At 32.1% G+C, this 13896-nt stretch overlaps 1 protein-coding gene across 1 annotated transcript; it reads right to left on the bottom strand.

Moving 5' to 3' along the window:
* Positions 1 to 267: 267 nt before the first annotated feature.
* On the bottom strand, positions 268 to 7255 carry LOC132756084 (COMM domain-containing protein 10-like). Its single transcript, XM_060747070.1, has 7 exons — positions 7117 to 7255; positions 6621 to 6711; positions 4755 to 4865; positions 3166 to 3237; positions 2673 to 2756; positions 2123 to 2293; positions 268 to 680 (listed from the first exon to the last, which is right to left on the bottom strand). The coding sequence occupies exons 1-7, from the start codon at positions 7143 to 7145 to the stop codon at positions 642 to 644; spliced, it is 597 nt and encodes a 198-aa protein (XP_060603053.1). The 5' UTR covers positions 7146 to 7255; the 3' UTR covers positions 268 to 641.
* Positions 7256 to 13896: the final 6641 nt, after the last annotated feature.

The following is a 13896-nucleotide window of genomic DNA, read 5'->3' as shown; positions in this document are numbered from 1 at the left end:
CTTTGTATTTAGAATTATCCAATGCACTTGTTGAGAAGTGATAAAAGGGAAAGATAATGAAAAAGTGAAATATACTTAATTTGCATTATAAAAATAATTTATTGCACAATTTGTATTATACATGTAGTTTACACAATAAAATCACATGTAAATGGCTCGCAAAACAAGGGCGATCAGTGATCACATGTGTCGCATCATGAAAATTATGACGTTACATGGCTGCATATAAATGGCTTTTTTACTATATAACTATACTTAAGCTTATAACCTGTCCAAATTTTAATAACTAATAATGTATGTCTTAACAGCAATATCACTAAACTTTTGGAAAGAATACTGTGAAATAATACATCATATTTCAATAAATGCAAATCTAAAAACATCAAGTTTTCAGGAGAACAAACATTAAAATCTCTAAGACACATGTAAAATAATTTATGCTCTACAAATAATTTAATTGGATGTATTCAAATACAAGAAGTTTGTAGCCTACTACAACAAAACAATGTCTTTTCTACTTATGCAAAGTTAAATAGAATGTCCGGAATGCATTGCTTAACATTGTTCCACATATATTTCAAACAAGACATTGAACTGTAAGAAGAATTTGGCTGGACTACCTCTAATCTTGGTGTAAACCATCAGATTAAACCATCAATCTGTTTCTGAATGGTTTCCAACTGAAATAAAGAAGAGGTACAAATGTTAACGGTAATTTTTTTGTAAGGGTCTTAAGTGTTACAGCACAGTAAAGGGATATATTGCAAGTTTTCAACTTCATGGATGAAAAGGAAGGCTTCAGAAGCCCCATCCATGCATTACTTTGGACACAAGCTTGCACATCAGTAGAACCACAGACCTACTAGATGCCGAGCTGTCTAGCATGAAAGAATCAAAGTACCTAGTTGGATTTAAACCCACAGTGGTGAGGGGCAAAAGGTTAGTTTAAACATATTTTATTTCTCAGAATATATATACATGTTATAATTCACATTCTAACACTCACGTGATTTTGTCACTATAGACAAAGAAGGAAAAAAACTGGTGTTAAACTGCCAATAAACACCGGTTAGGGACTACTTGTATATGCGCTGTTTTGTTTTCACCCTCGATTGTATAGTTTACAAAGCATTTTAAAGCAACAATAAATAGCATTTTTATTTATATTTTCAGTTCGTATAATGTTTTCTTTTCATACAATAACGAAATAATATCTCACATACACTAACGCCACATATTAGATCCATATCAGTTAATAAATATTTTGACAAAACGGCGCCAATCCGTAAGCAGCGTAATGACGTCATCCTAAGTAAACAACTCATTCATAAACAAGCTGACGTTATTATTTCATGATACAAGAATGATAAATGGGGCGCCGGCGCTGATGTAAACACAATACGACGTAAGTTTTAATTGTTGAAAACTTGATAAAATAACGTTTTTTTTTCTTAAAATTATTTCTTTTGTTTAATAATTTCTATATCTTCGCCACAGTAGGGTGCGAAAATCGAACAGCGTTATACGAAAATCGGCAGTTATTTCCGCTTGAAAAATAACATTAGTGATTTTCCTTATCTTAACGTGTTAGAATCGAAATAACATCGGCCTGAGAGGTGTATATTGGCTATTTAACACTGGTTTTGTCGTTTTGATGCGAGAAAATTTACCACTCAGGCCTACGGCCTTCGTGGTCAATTCCTACGCATCAAAACTCCAAACCGGTGTTAAATAGCCGATATACACCTCTCAGGCCGATGTTATTTCTTAAATATACAGATGCAATTCAAATATTCTTAAAAAAACAGGATTAGAATGAAAGACAACATGTCTTATGAAATTCTTCTCCTAAAAGGTTAGAAGTGACATGACCATAACTACTGGCATTCAATGAAGCCCTTTAACAATATCAAGATATTAATTTCATTTTATTAACTTTTCAAGGGCTGGTTTGTTACTACAAGTTTCAAAGGAACTGACTGCCAGTTACCAACGAGAAGGTTTCTTGTTTTGGCACCAGAAAATAAATTCTTTTCAATGCACTGACCAGACCTGTAACAATTTTATTTTAAATCTTACACTGTGATGTAAATACAGATTTACTCATTCTTTTAAATAATACCTGGTTGTAAAATTGATATAATTCATCATGAGTGAACTCCATTCGTATCTTTTCTTTATCTTCCTGCCCTTCACGATGGACACCAAGTTCAAACATAGCATTTGGTAATTTCTGCTTAGTTTCTGTTGATTGGGCCATTTGTAAATTTAATCTCCAATTTATATCTGTTAACTGTAATTGAAAGCAAAATTTAAAAATTGTTAGATGCAATCAATTTAAAACCTTTAATTGAACAAAAATGAAGTCCCTTTATGAATGTCCTTTAATAAATAGATAACTTTTATCCCAAAGCAAAAGTTATTTTTCCTTTAAAATTTAATACTTGGTTGAAAATTTCTTAAGATTCTAGAATTATATTAAGAAATTGATGATACTAAAGACATGCAAAAATCTTATTATACATCATACATGTATTCAGAATAAAAGTTTCATATTCTTAAAAGCCTTTGATATTTAATGATATCTTTATAATATCAAACTGTTAATTTACATTAGTCTTACTATATGATTTAATGACAATAGTGATATCAAAACTATTAGAAAAACTTGCTTGATTCGGCATTAGAGTCCTTTGTCTTAGATTCTGTATAACTTCCCGTCCGTTTGTGGTCCATGATTCAACAATGGCATCAACCTATTTTGTATAAAAAGAATGTTTGTATATTACTGCTAATGTTCTTGATTTCTAGTATAGTTAGGTTATAACAATTAGTATACTTACAACTGTTGGAGTTACTTCCCTTGGGCGATTTGGTCATTTTTTTTGTTTGTTTACAATTAGTTATCCGGATAGTGATTTTTTTCCATCAAAGGATGAACAGTTTGGTAATCTATAATACATTTGAGATGTAGTCACCTGACATTTCTCTACATTTGAGAATAATTTAATCTATCGAAGCTATCGTGTCCTTGTACAGATGTTGTAAGCCATATTTATAGTCTGCCATGTGAGTCACAAGCATTGCAGCCTGAAACCAATGAAGTGGTTAATGACAATTAATAGACTAATATGTTATTTGATAGTAAGTAAACAAATGTCAAACCTTGTCTTGATCCATTCCTAGTTGAGACAATTGTTGAGAGAGTGCTGCTGGCTTGGCTGTGTGGTAAGCTGACTGAAATAACATACCAAAAAAGTTACTTTTTCATTACATTGATGTATATAATAACAATTTGTGTGAAGGTTTAAAGGCACTCTGCTGAGCTCCAAAGCCTAAAAACATAAAATTTGTATTTCTTATATTAATCAACTATGTACATGTAATTACAAATTAATGTAATTGATGATTTTATGTTTTATGCAATTAAACATTTAAATAAATTATGAACTATAGTAAATTTATATCCATTTATAATGTAGTTTATATTTATGTAATTATTTATGAATTTATGTTAATAATGTATCAGAAAACAGCTGTTAATTAACCCATTGTCCTACAATCTTACTAGATAACTTCCTCACATGATGAGACAATAACACCATTTTTGGGGAAGGGGCCTCAGCCTTTTTCTTGGGGAAAATATGCGTGATTTTGGCATACTTTGGAAAAAGGGGTCTTATATTTAACACAAACTTTTAACAAGTTCTTCAAAATAGAAAAGCAAAAAGCACTGGGGAATACAAATAAGGCAGTCAAAATCCTTAAAGATCCTGTATGTTTTGTTATTGAGATTGCATACCACTCTTCATTGAATTATATATGTATGTAATTATGCAAATTTGTCAATTTTCAAACATGGAAGAATATGTAAAATATGTATTGCAAATATTTGTACATATTTAAGGTAATCATTAAATTATATGCATTCATTTCTTATTGGAAAAAATGACTTAGAATTTATAGAAAACTAAATTCTAATTACCTCCCTTTATTTACATGAAATATTAAATTCGGTAATATCTTTATAAATAATGTTTTTTGAAACTTACAATATCGATAAATCTTAATTTGAGCATCATAATTTGTATATAAAACCATAAAAATAATGTGTTACAGGATCTTTAATTCAACACCATCATTTAATTTTGTTCTAAATTCTATGGGAAATTTCAAAAGACTGGGGAATTTTAAGGACCAAACTGGGGAAAAAAACAGGTTAGTTTGGTTGGGGAAGTAGCCTATATTCGGCCCCTACAAAGAAGGGTTTTTTGGCCCTGCCACCACACCTCTGTAGAATTTGAAGTCAGAATGTGACCTACACTTTTGAGCCTTAAGTTTAAATGAAGATGTTGTACATGACACATTGTCCTAATCTGCTACACATTTATACAAAATCATTTTAAAATCCATCTATAAATGTAAAAGCTATATTGTCCAGACAAAATTTGGACGGAAGCATGGAAATCCAGCCAAAATGGAATAAGGGGCCATTTCTTTTGTATTTTCTTTTCTTTAATAGAGGGCCAATGGCCCCTTATTCTATTGTTACGGTATAAACTCCAATCTATTGTTCTCTTTTGCTCTGTTTACAGTTAGATTGCCCCCTATCCCTATTCAGTTGTGCGAAAAGATGGATGCTACAAAAACTTTACTTATTCCCATTTTTGGAGGGGGCTGGGGGGCATGATAAACAGATTCACATGACATCTTGTAAATTCTGTATACAAGGATGAATTTCAAGTTTGGAAAACCTGTTGTAGGAAAAACTCCAATGTCTGTAGCAGTAATTCAAGATCTGGTCCTGACATACCAAGCGTGCCTTGCAACTTCTCTTCCTCATCTTCGGAAAATGTTCTCTCATCCTAAAAATATAAATTAACTTTTTTTTTACAAGAACAAAAGACTTATGTTAAAAAAACAAGAATGACTTCCATCATCAATTCATTATGATGGGATGAAAAAAGCAGAATTTTAGTATTAACAAAATTTTTCAAAAATAATTGTCACTGTCCACAAAATAATAATTAATTGCACGAGGATAAACTGTGCTTGTTGTTACATTAAACAAGTTAATTACAATCTAACAATAGTTTCAAAGTAGTTCAAAACACAATCAAATTTTTTCTAGATTTTCATCATACATGTGAACTTTTTTAAATGATCATGTGGGTGGGGGGTTCCTCCAAAAGAGAAAAGAATGAGCTTTTAGAATTTGCAATGAACAAAGAACTTAGAAGGAAGTTCTGACATCAAAAATAGGTAGATTTCTTTAATTTGTGAAAATACCCCTTATCTTAAGAAAAATCTTTGAATACATACATATGGCTGCAGAAATTGGGAATCTCCCGCTACAAGTGGGAGAGTTCAAATGTATGGTTTTTCATAAGGTACATATACAGAATTACGGACATTTCGGACCACGGACGTTTCGGACCATACATTTCGGACCAGATTTTTGGGTCATTTCGGACCAGATTTTGGGACATATCGGACCATGCGATGGTCATTTCGGACCATGATGGGGACACTTCGGACCAGAACATATATTCCTTTTTATATATAATTATTTGTTATTTCAGGATGTATTTACAATATTTGACATTTTTTATATTTTATGATATTCAAAATGCATGCAGTAAAGACCTGTCCGACGCGATTTTAACATTTTCTGATAAGCTTATATTACCATTGTTTTGACTATCCATGTAAAATATTTATATCGTAATTCTATCGTAATTCATTTATGTATTTCTATACGCTGACAATTTTTTAATATTGAAAAAAAAATTAAAACAATAATAGAATACCTTTAGATCTATATTGCTAAGCGTAGGATATACGCTGAATTTACATATTTAAAGTCAACTTCATCCAAATTAAATCGTGATCTAGCAGGTATTAAAGAACAACGACATCCTTGTCAATGCAGTTTTTCACACGTTTTAATTGCTGAATAGAACTCGTTTAAGTTACGATTCACTCAATTAAAAGAAGTATGTATGTAATTTTCACCTAATTTTACAACAAATATTTAAATTGATTGGATTAGATTGGAATGCGATTAAAGTACAGTTTTAATTAACAATAAACAACAAACAAATTGATTAATTGTAAACAAATGACTGCAATATAAAAAGATGTAAAAATTGATTATCTATAAATAATCTATTTCGTCATGTCTTTTTGTATATATTTAAAAATAAATTGTTTGCAAACGTGTGTCATTAAAACATTGCTTGTTTGTTTTTTAATTTTCTTCATTTATAGTGCAAAATATATAAAATCTAAATCGGGATAGGTGTAAAATCGTTCCATTGTGTCAATATATATAAATATATATAAAGTTTCTTTAGTTTATCGAATAATTGAAGCCTAATACAAAAAATAATATTTAATCTGGTCCGAAATGTCCAAAACAATGGTCCGAAATGTCCAACACATGGTCCGAAACGTCCAAATATCTGGTCCGAAATGTCCCAAAATCTGGTCCGAAGTGTCCCAAAATCTGGTCCGAAGTGTCTGGTCCGAAACGTCCATGGTCCGAAATGTCCTATTACCCATATACATGTACGTGTGTCCACTAATATTTATTTAATTAATTCTCAAAACAAACTTACCTTTAAATGTAATTTCTGTAAAATTCTAGAAACAACTAATGGAAATTTGCCTTGATCAACCTCATTGATCAGACCTACAGCCTTTCTGATGCTGAAATGGAAACACAATTCCATAAAAAAGGTATTTCCAAAATTAAAGTAAAAAAGCAAAGAATATTTTAAATCTAAAATAGATCATAAACTATAAACTTTCCTTCACATCATTGTATGCTTTCGGTTTTTAAGTTTATTCCTGTGTGCAATGACAAAAAATTTATATGGCACCATGTCTGTGATGGTCAGTGATTATCTAAATAATGAAGACCTAATATTTTTTATCCGAAAAATCATATCCGAGCAATACGTAAGATTTTCATCATTTATCTTTTTTTTTCAAAATAGAGCCTTGTTAAGGCCTACAATACCTTATTTCATATATAATAGTGTCATCAAAGTTAGTTTACAATATAAACAAATATTTTAATCGTGTTGGAACAAATATTAAGGTCTAACAAACCTGGGGGTGGAAGTAAACATTAACGCCATTTTGACCGGTGCACATGTCAATTTCACGAGTCGTTTTTACGAAATACCGTACGTGCTTGTTTTAGACCTGTCCTTCCTGTACACAAATGTGAGTTTTCAATGTTGTGAACAATTTGTCTTACGTGATTACTGACTGCAGATCATAAGAGATAATAATCGTAACTTATCCATTTTGCGCTTAATATTTTGTTCTTTATTTCTAATCCTAAAGAATTTTATATTTTGATTATCGCTGATTGGAATTGGTAACAATTCGCCCCACTGACGATTCGCCCTGTAGTACCGTATGGTACTGGTTACGGAAGTTAACAAAAGTTAACGGAAGGTTTTGGACCAACCGGAACTAGTGTGTTAGGCTGACAGTTGGGCGCCATATTTGTGTATAATATATAGCCCCATAACGTCTCGCACCACTTTTGTGCAGATTCGCTCTAGATTATTGACGATTCGCCCAATTTTAAACAATCATTTTAAGTGTCATTAAGGTAAAAAAAAATAAAAAATGATAAGATTTAATGTTTGTTAATAGAATATGAATAATTAATACAAATGTATTTGACAAATGAAAAATAATTTATTAAAACATTAATTGTTGTTTTTATAATTCTTCATTTTTAACTGATAATTATAAATAAACAAATACAAGAATATTACATTATACAAGAACAGTACTGCACAGATTGTGCTTAATTATCAATTGATCAGAGCCTCATTTAATGTGAATTTTCCTTAAACTCGATCATCACCATATTTACCACATTAAGACGATTTGTCGCATCCAAGAACCATGTCCCTATGGTACCTCAAAGGTCAAGGTCACACTAAGATTTTGTAGTTTGACATTATCACAATAAAATTAGAGTTAATAGATACACACAATCGTGTTCAGACTTAAACTTTGTCGGGCCACGAACTCGAAGTATTTTAGAATAACTTATAAATGTCTATCACCTCAAGACAATGTGTCGCGTCCAAGAATCACATCCCTTCATCAAAGGTCAAGGTCACACTACCATTTTAAAGTTCACTTTATCACAATAAGAGTTTATAGGTACACCCATTCGTGTCTGGACTGTATTTTTGTCATGGATAGAAGGATTTAAAAAAAACTAGGCATAAACAAGATGACATTTTGCGTCCAAGACCCATGTCCAACCCTTCAAGGTCAAGGTCACACTTATAGTTTGAAAGTACTCATTCTCTCAAGAAGAGTTTGAAGATACACATTCATGTCCAGACTTTTACTTTGTCATGCCTGGAAGGATTTTAAAATAACTTGGCATAAATGTCTACCACATCAAGACTTTGTGTCATGGCTAAGGTTCATCTCCGTCAGTCATACTGTGCGTGCGTCCCCACTTACACAACAATCATGTCCAGACTGTAACTTTGTCATGCATTGAGGGATTTTGAAATAACTTGGCAAAAATGTCTGTCATGTCAAAACAATCACGTCCGTTCTTTAAAGGCAAAGGTCACACTTATATTTTGAAGGTTCTCGCTATCACAATTAGAGATGATAGGTACATAAATTTGTCTCGGGACTATTACTTTGTCATACATTGAAGAGTTTTAAAATAACTTGGCACTAATGTCTAACACATCAAGTTGCCATGTTTTGTGTAGGACCCATGCTCCTACCTCCAAGGTCAAATTTCACACTAATAGTTTGAAGGTACTAATGCTCACAAGAAGAGTTTGAAGTAACACATTAGTTTCCAAACTGCAACAGTGTTCATTTCAGAAGAACACTATTAAGCAATTAGTTTCTTTCATTCTTTTTTCGTTACATAATACCTGCATGCTTAGAAACCCTTTTCGGGGGCATTTGTCTCTTGCACGACAGCTCTTGTTTAAGAAGTGTTTTATAAGAATATTCAAATGATTTATTTCTTTCTTTTTTATCAACTTTTTTTAAATGCATATAGAAGTTTGCCCAATGCAGACCAATTCCCTGTTATGATTAATCGCCTAAGGTTACGGAACGTCGGTGGTTCTACTCAGGTGCCTGTTCGTGCCTGAAATAATGCACAGAAGGACACTTGAGGTCTTACTCCACCAGTAAAGCTGGAATGTCAGTCATAAGACCTTTAATGTGTTGGTGTGACGTAAAACCCAATAAAACAAACCAACACAACAAAAATCTACTAAGGTGCTACCTATAATGCAGAAAGCTGTTATGATTACATAACAAGCACAAATAGAATTAGTTGCCATCAGGTATCAAGCAATAACAGTAAAAAGTTGTTGAAATGGCTCAAAATATATTAAAGTTATTTAAACTAAATACTGTGTATTCTGAGGATTTCTGGAAATTTAAATGTTTAAATTCTTTGTTAAAAAAAAAAAATTCTGAAGAAGAATAAACGTCTTAAAGACCTAAAGAAAGGCTGTTTTCAATTTCAAATTTTAACTAGATTATATATATCTTGTAAAATATGAGACATTTCGTCTAGTTTATTATTTACACTTTGAGAAGGTTCAGAGTACCAATAATTTTTATCTCATTACTGCAGATTAGCCAATAAATACCTATATAAGGGTTAAGAAAACAGACAACTAAGAGATCTCAAGTGGTGACAAGAACTATGGAACATATAATGCCATTTAAAAGAAATATTCAAACTGAGCAAGATGAAAAGTTGACTATCTGGGCTGTGTGGAACCATTGGATCTCATTGTTCAATTGGTTTATAGTAAAATTTGAACTTTCGTAATATCTTAAGTTATTTGGTTAATGCAAAATTGTAGGGTCAATACTATTAATTGATATTAAATGTTATATTAAGTCATGGCTATTTTCTATTTAAATTTCCTTCCTAAGAAAGTGCACACAGGAGTTTTAAAACATTTAAGCACTGATTTTAGTGTGTGTTACTTATCATTTGAAGAAAGTAGACCTGACTGAAAAATTATTTGTTGTTAATCATCAGTGTAGCAAAATGTAAACAAAGCAGTATTTTGACTTCCATACGAAATCACTCTATCTCTACTAATTGCCAATAAGGAACAGAGGCAAAAGATAATGTTCAGGTCTTTAGCCTATGAGTAGAAAATATAACGGGATACCCAAAATGAAAAGCTTTTGAAAAATAAAAGCATTTCATGGAATAATGGGCCTTTAAATTTTATTCAAGTGAATATTATTTTCCTCCAGAGTTTATGTCACCTAACACCATTGCATAATCGTTTTACCCTTAGTAAATTTGTAAATGAGAGTGACCTTAAGTTTTGAGTTCATATAAGGCTAACTTTAGGGCTAAATATATATAGAGAAATAAAACTAAAACAACATTTTAACAAAATCATAGCATGTCCAAATTGTCCAAGAAATACAATGGCTATTGCAATCTATGTTTGTAATTTTATTCTAGGATATGCTGGATTCCTTCCTATCCATCCAAATTCGAGGTTAGAAGCTTTTAGAAAAACAAGGGAAATGGAAGCTCGAGCAGGTGGTACAAATGTTGATGCCACGGAAGTCGATTCAAATACTGATTTAAAAGAAGCTGAAAAAACGTGATGATTATGTGTTACAAAACATTATTTGTTTGGAATAGTTTGTTTTATTTAGAGTCTGTTACAAGATTTAATTGTAAATCATGTAATATATTTGCGAGTTGATTTATCACAGTTGATAGTTTTCTGACTGCAACAGAGCATGCGATGAATAAGGGATTAAAATGTGGTTCACATTTTACAGTTTTTTGTTCTTATTTTGGCTGCATTGAAATTAAGAATGTTTTTAACTCCTCAGAATGTGTTCAGAGGTGAGCTTTTGTGATCGCAAGATGTCTTGGTCTGTTGTGAGTTGTGCGGCATTTTCCACAACTTCATCTTGATATATTACTTCTCCTTAAATCAATATCCCATCAAAATACAGAATAATTCAAGAGTTTGCTTACAAAACCCTTGGTACTGAGTACTGTAGCTTCTGGTGGAGTCCCAATCTAGTATACAAAAGATAAAGATTGTACAGTCCCCCAACCCAAGCAGTGTCACAAAAATCTTTGCTGGCCAACCTTATACAAGCCTCTACCTCTGGATCAGTTTAGGCCATGGGTAACTAGAACAGTGTGGATAGTACATACATTTGTACACATGCTGTGTGTAAAATACAGTATTTTATTACTGCTATTAATCAGGAATATAAACTGAACTTAAAATATACAAGACTGTACAATGTTGGATTTCAAACAGTAAATGCATTGGAAGTTCAGTACCCAGTAATGTTCTAAGTTATAATCATATCCTGGAGATGGTCTTTTCTTCTTTTTTTTATATGCCTGAAAAAATTTCAACATATACAATGTATTGTTATGCTTTTGATTGTCAGTCTGTCTGTCTGTTAGCAGTTTTTTTGTCCAGTCTGTATCTTTGAACAGGTGGAAGTAAATTGAAAGTACTTGGCAGAAATGTAAACAATTATGAGACAATGTGCAGAGCGCAGGTTTGACACTTCTCCGGTCAAGGTAACACTAAGTTATTTGGTACTTCCTTTTGGGCTTCAAAATTGACCTTGACCCTGGGTTACTTGATTTAATATTCTAGGAAAAACATATTTTAGTTTCAATGTGTGAAACTACAATGTCTAGAGCTTAGATATGTAGCATGTAACATTGCCTTATTGAACTTTACAAAGCTGATGTGAATCATGTCCCTTGGATCAATATTGGGCTCTCCCCAAGGGTCACGTGATTTATATAGACTTATAGGGTAATAGACTTATATTAGGAAAATCACATCTGAGACTTATGTTAAACTACAATGCTCAAAGCATTAAACAGAATTCTGTAACCTAAGCTAGTTTTGCTCACTTGTACAATGTACACAAAGGTGAGCTTTTATGATAGAAGTGAATCTGTCATCTTTGTCCACATTTTATTTAAACAACCCTTTCTCTTAAACCACTTGATTGATTTTGACCAAACTTCACAGAAATGATCCTTAGCTAGGTAGTCATCTACAATGTTATATAAATGGTTCTAGTCTTATGTACAATAAGGTCAGAGAAGTTGAAATAGACTTTAAAAATGAAATCTAAAAAAAACCTCAGAAACTAAAATATCCAGAGTTTTGATATTTTGTAAGAAGCCTTACCTTGTGGTCCTCCACAAGTTGTTACTTAGTTTACATAGATTTATTGCCAAATAGGCCTATACAAAAGTTATATAAGTCATTGGTTGGGTGAAAAAGACAAACCCAGTGTGGCCTCATTACTGACTGACATTAAAAAAGTAAGAATTGTGAGCAATCCAGGGTCACCAAGGATCTCTTGTTAAATGAATTCCAAGTTGACTATTGAAAATATTTAACATCTACATTGGCAGCCGTCAACTACAGATAGACAGAAACAAAAACAAAATATGTTTTAATAGTATACACACGTTTTAACAGTATCCACAATTCAATCAGTAATTGATCGACATCTATCTAATTTATGTCTCTAGGAAGAATGATGTACCCAGCAACTTGACAAATAAACTATAAATGAAGTAAGGTGCCACGGAAGATATTGAAAATTCCCCCATAGCGAACACCTGTCTAAGATCACTATGTTTAAACATACTGCCCGATACGCAAAAGCTACAGGGCCCCATGATATAGTTATATTTGTTGTCCTTTAAGACAATGTTTATTTTGTAAGAAAGGCAGATGTTTGGCATACAATTTACGAACGCGGTCCTCTTATAAGCTGTAAAATGAAATGGGGACTGTTATTTCTGTATTTCGCTTTTTTATAATGTACTTCAAAATGTAAGTTTATTTGGAAAGTATTTATCTATCTTTATTCTACCACACCTGAAAATTTCAAAGAACTCACTTCGCATAATTCAGAGAACTATTTTTAAAGAGTGGCATACATATATAAGTTTCTAAGAGTGTACCCGTAGTAACTGCATGTTCTTGTCAGACCTCCAAGTGACATGTCAGGTTCTTCTATGGTGATTCGTGACAAATATAATTATAATGTCAGTTTCAGACGCATTTGTCGTACGAATGAAGGCATTTATTTTACCTTTATGCTCTCTCGCAGCTTATGCTTTATAGACATGCTATAATTGTAACTTTCACGCAACAAGAGATTATTCGTCTGCAAAGAAAGGGCTTGTCAGCACTCACATTTTAACCTTTGTGGATACGATTCGGTTATTACAGACAAACTTATTTTTTAAGACGGCCAGGTTAACAATTCATTTTTATGATTTTTTTTTCATTTTCAACACCAAAGTTGATCTATAATTTGGTAATAATGTCGATTTATGTATTGTCCAGGTCAAGCAAATATTACTGGCAAGACGAACTTGTTTGGTATGAGATAAAATACAACACTTAAGTTGAATGAAATAGGGCATTTATTAATGTTACATAATAACAAACATGGCATGTACATATTTATATCGAAATATTCAAACTAGGAGGTAAAAACCTCCGGTAACATTGTCGATAAATATGGAGGCTCAGATACTGAACAATGATATAATGATGCATGATTGGTACTTGATGAAGATAGTTTCCTTCGACTATATTTCAAACTCCAAAACTCTTGCAGTGTTGATGCACAAACACGCAAACGCACGCAATGGAGAGTCACCGTAAATCGTTTAAGTCCTTTATAAGTATGATTACGTAAATGAATTACAGGGACAGGGTATATGTGTATAAAATATAATCGTTATATTGTGTCTATTTTATTAATTATAATTTATCGCATGCACCCCGATGCCGGAGTTATTTCATATGTTTGCAC

The sequence above is a fragment of the Ruditapes philippinarum genome, unplaced genomic scaffold (assembly GCF_026571515.1).
Source record: "Ruditapes philippinarum isolate M1 unplaced genomic scaffold, ASM2657151v2 ctg10928_1_1_1_1, whole genome shotgun sequence".
NCBI classification, from domain to species: Eukaryota; Metazoa; Mollusca; class Bivalvia; order Venerida; family Veneridae; genus Ruditapes; species Ruditapes philippinarum.
This window is presented reverse-complemented; position numbering and strand designations above follow the sequence as displayed.

Coding starts and splice junctions, on each gene's coding strand:
- LOC132756084 (XM_060747070.1), bottom strand. CDS start 7,145: ATGGCGTTAATGTTTACTTCCACCCCCAG. Junction 6,712..7,116: donor ATGTTTACTTCCACCCCCAG/GTTTGTTAGACC, acceptor TTTCCATTTCAG/CATCAGAAAGGCTGTAGGTC. Junction 4,866..6,620: donor TACAGAAATTACATTTAAAG/GTAAGTTTGTTT, acceptor TTATATTTTTAG/GATGAGAGAACATTTTCCGA.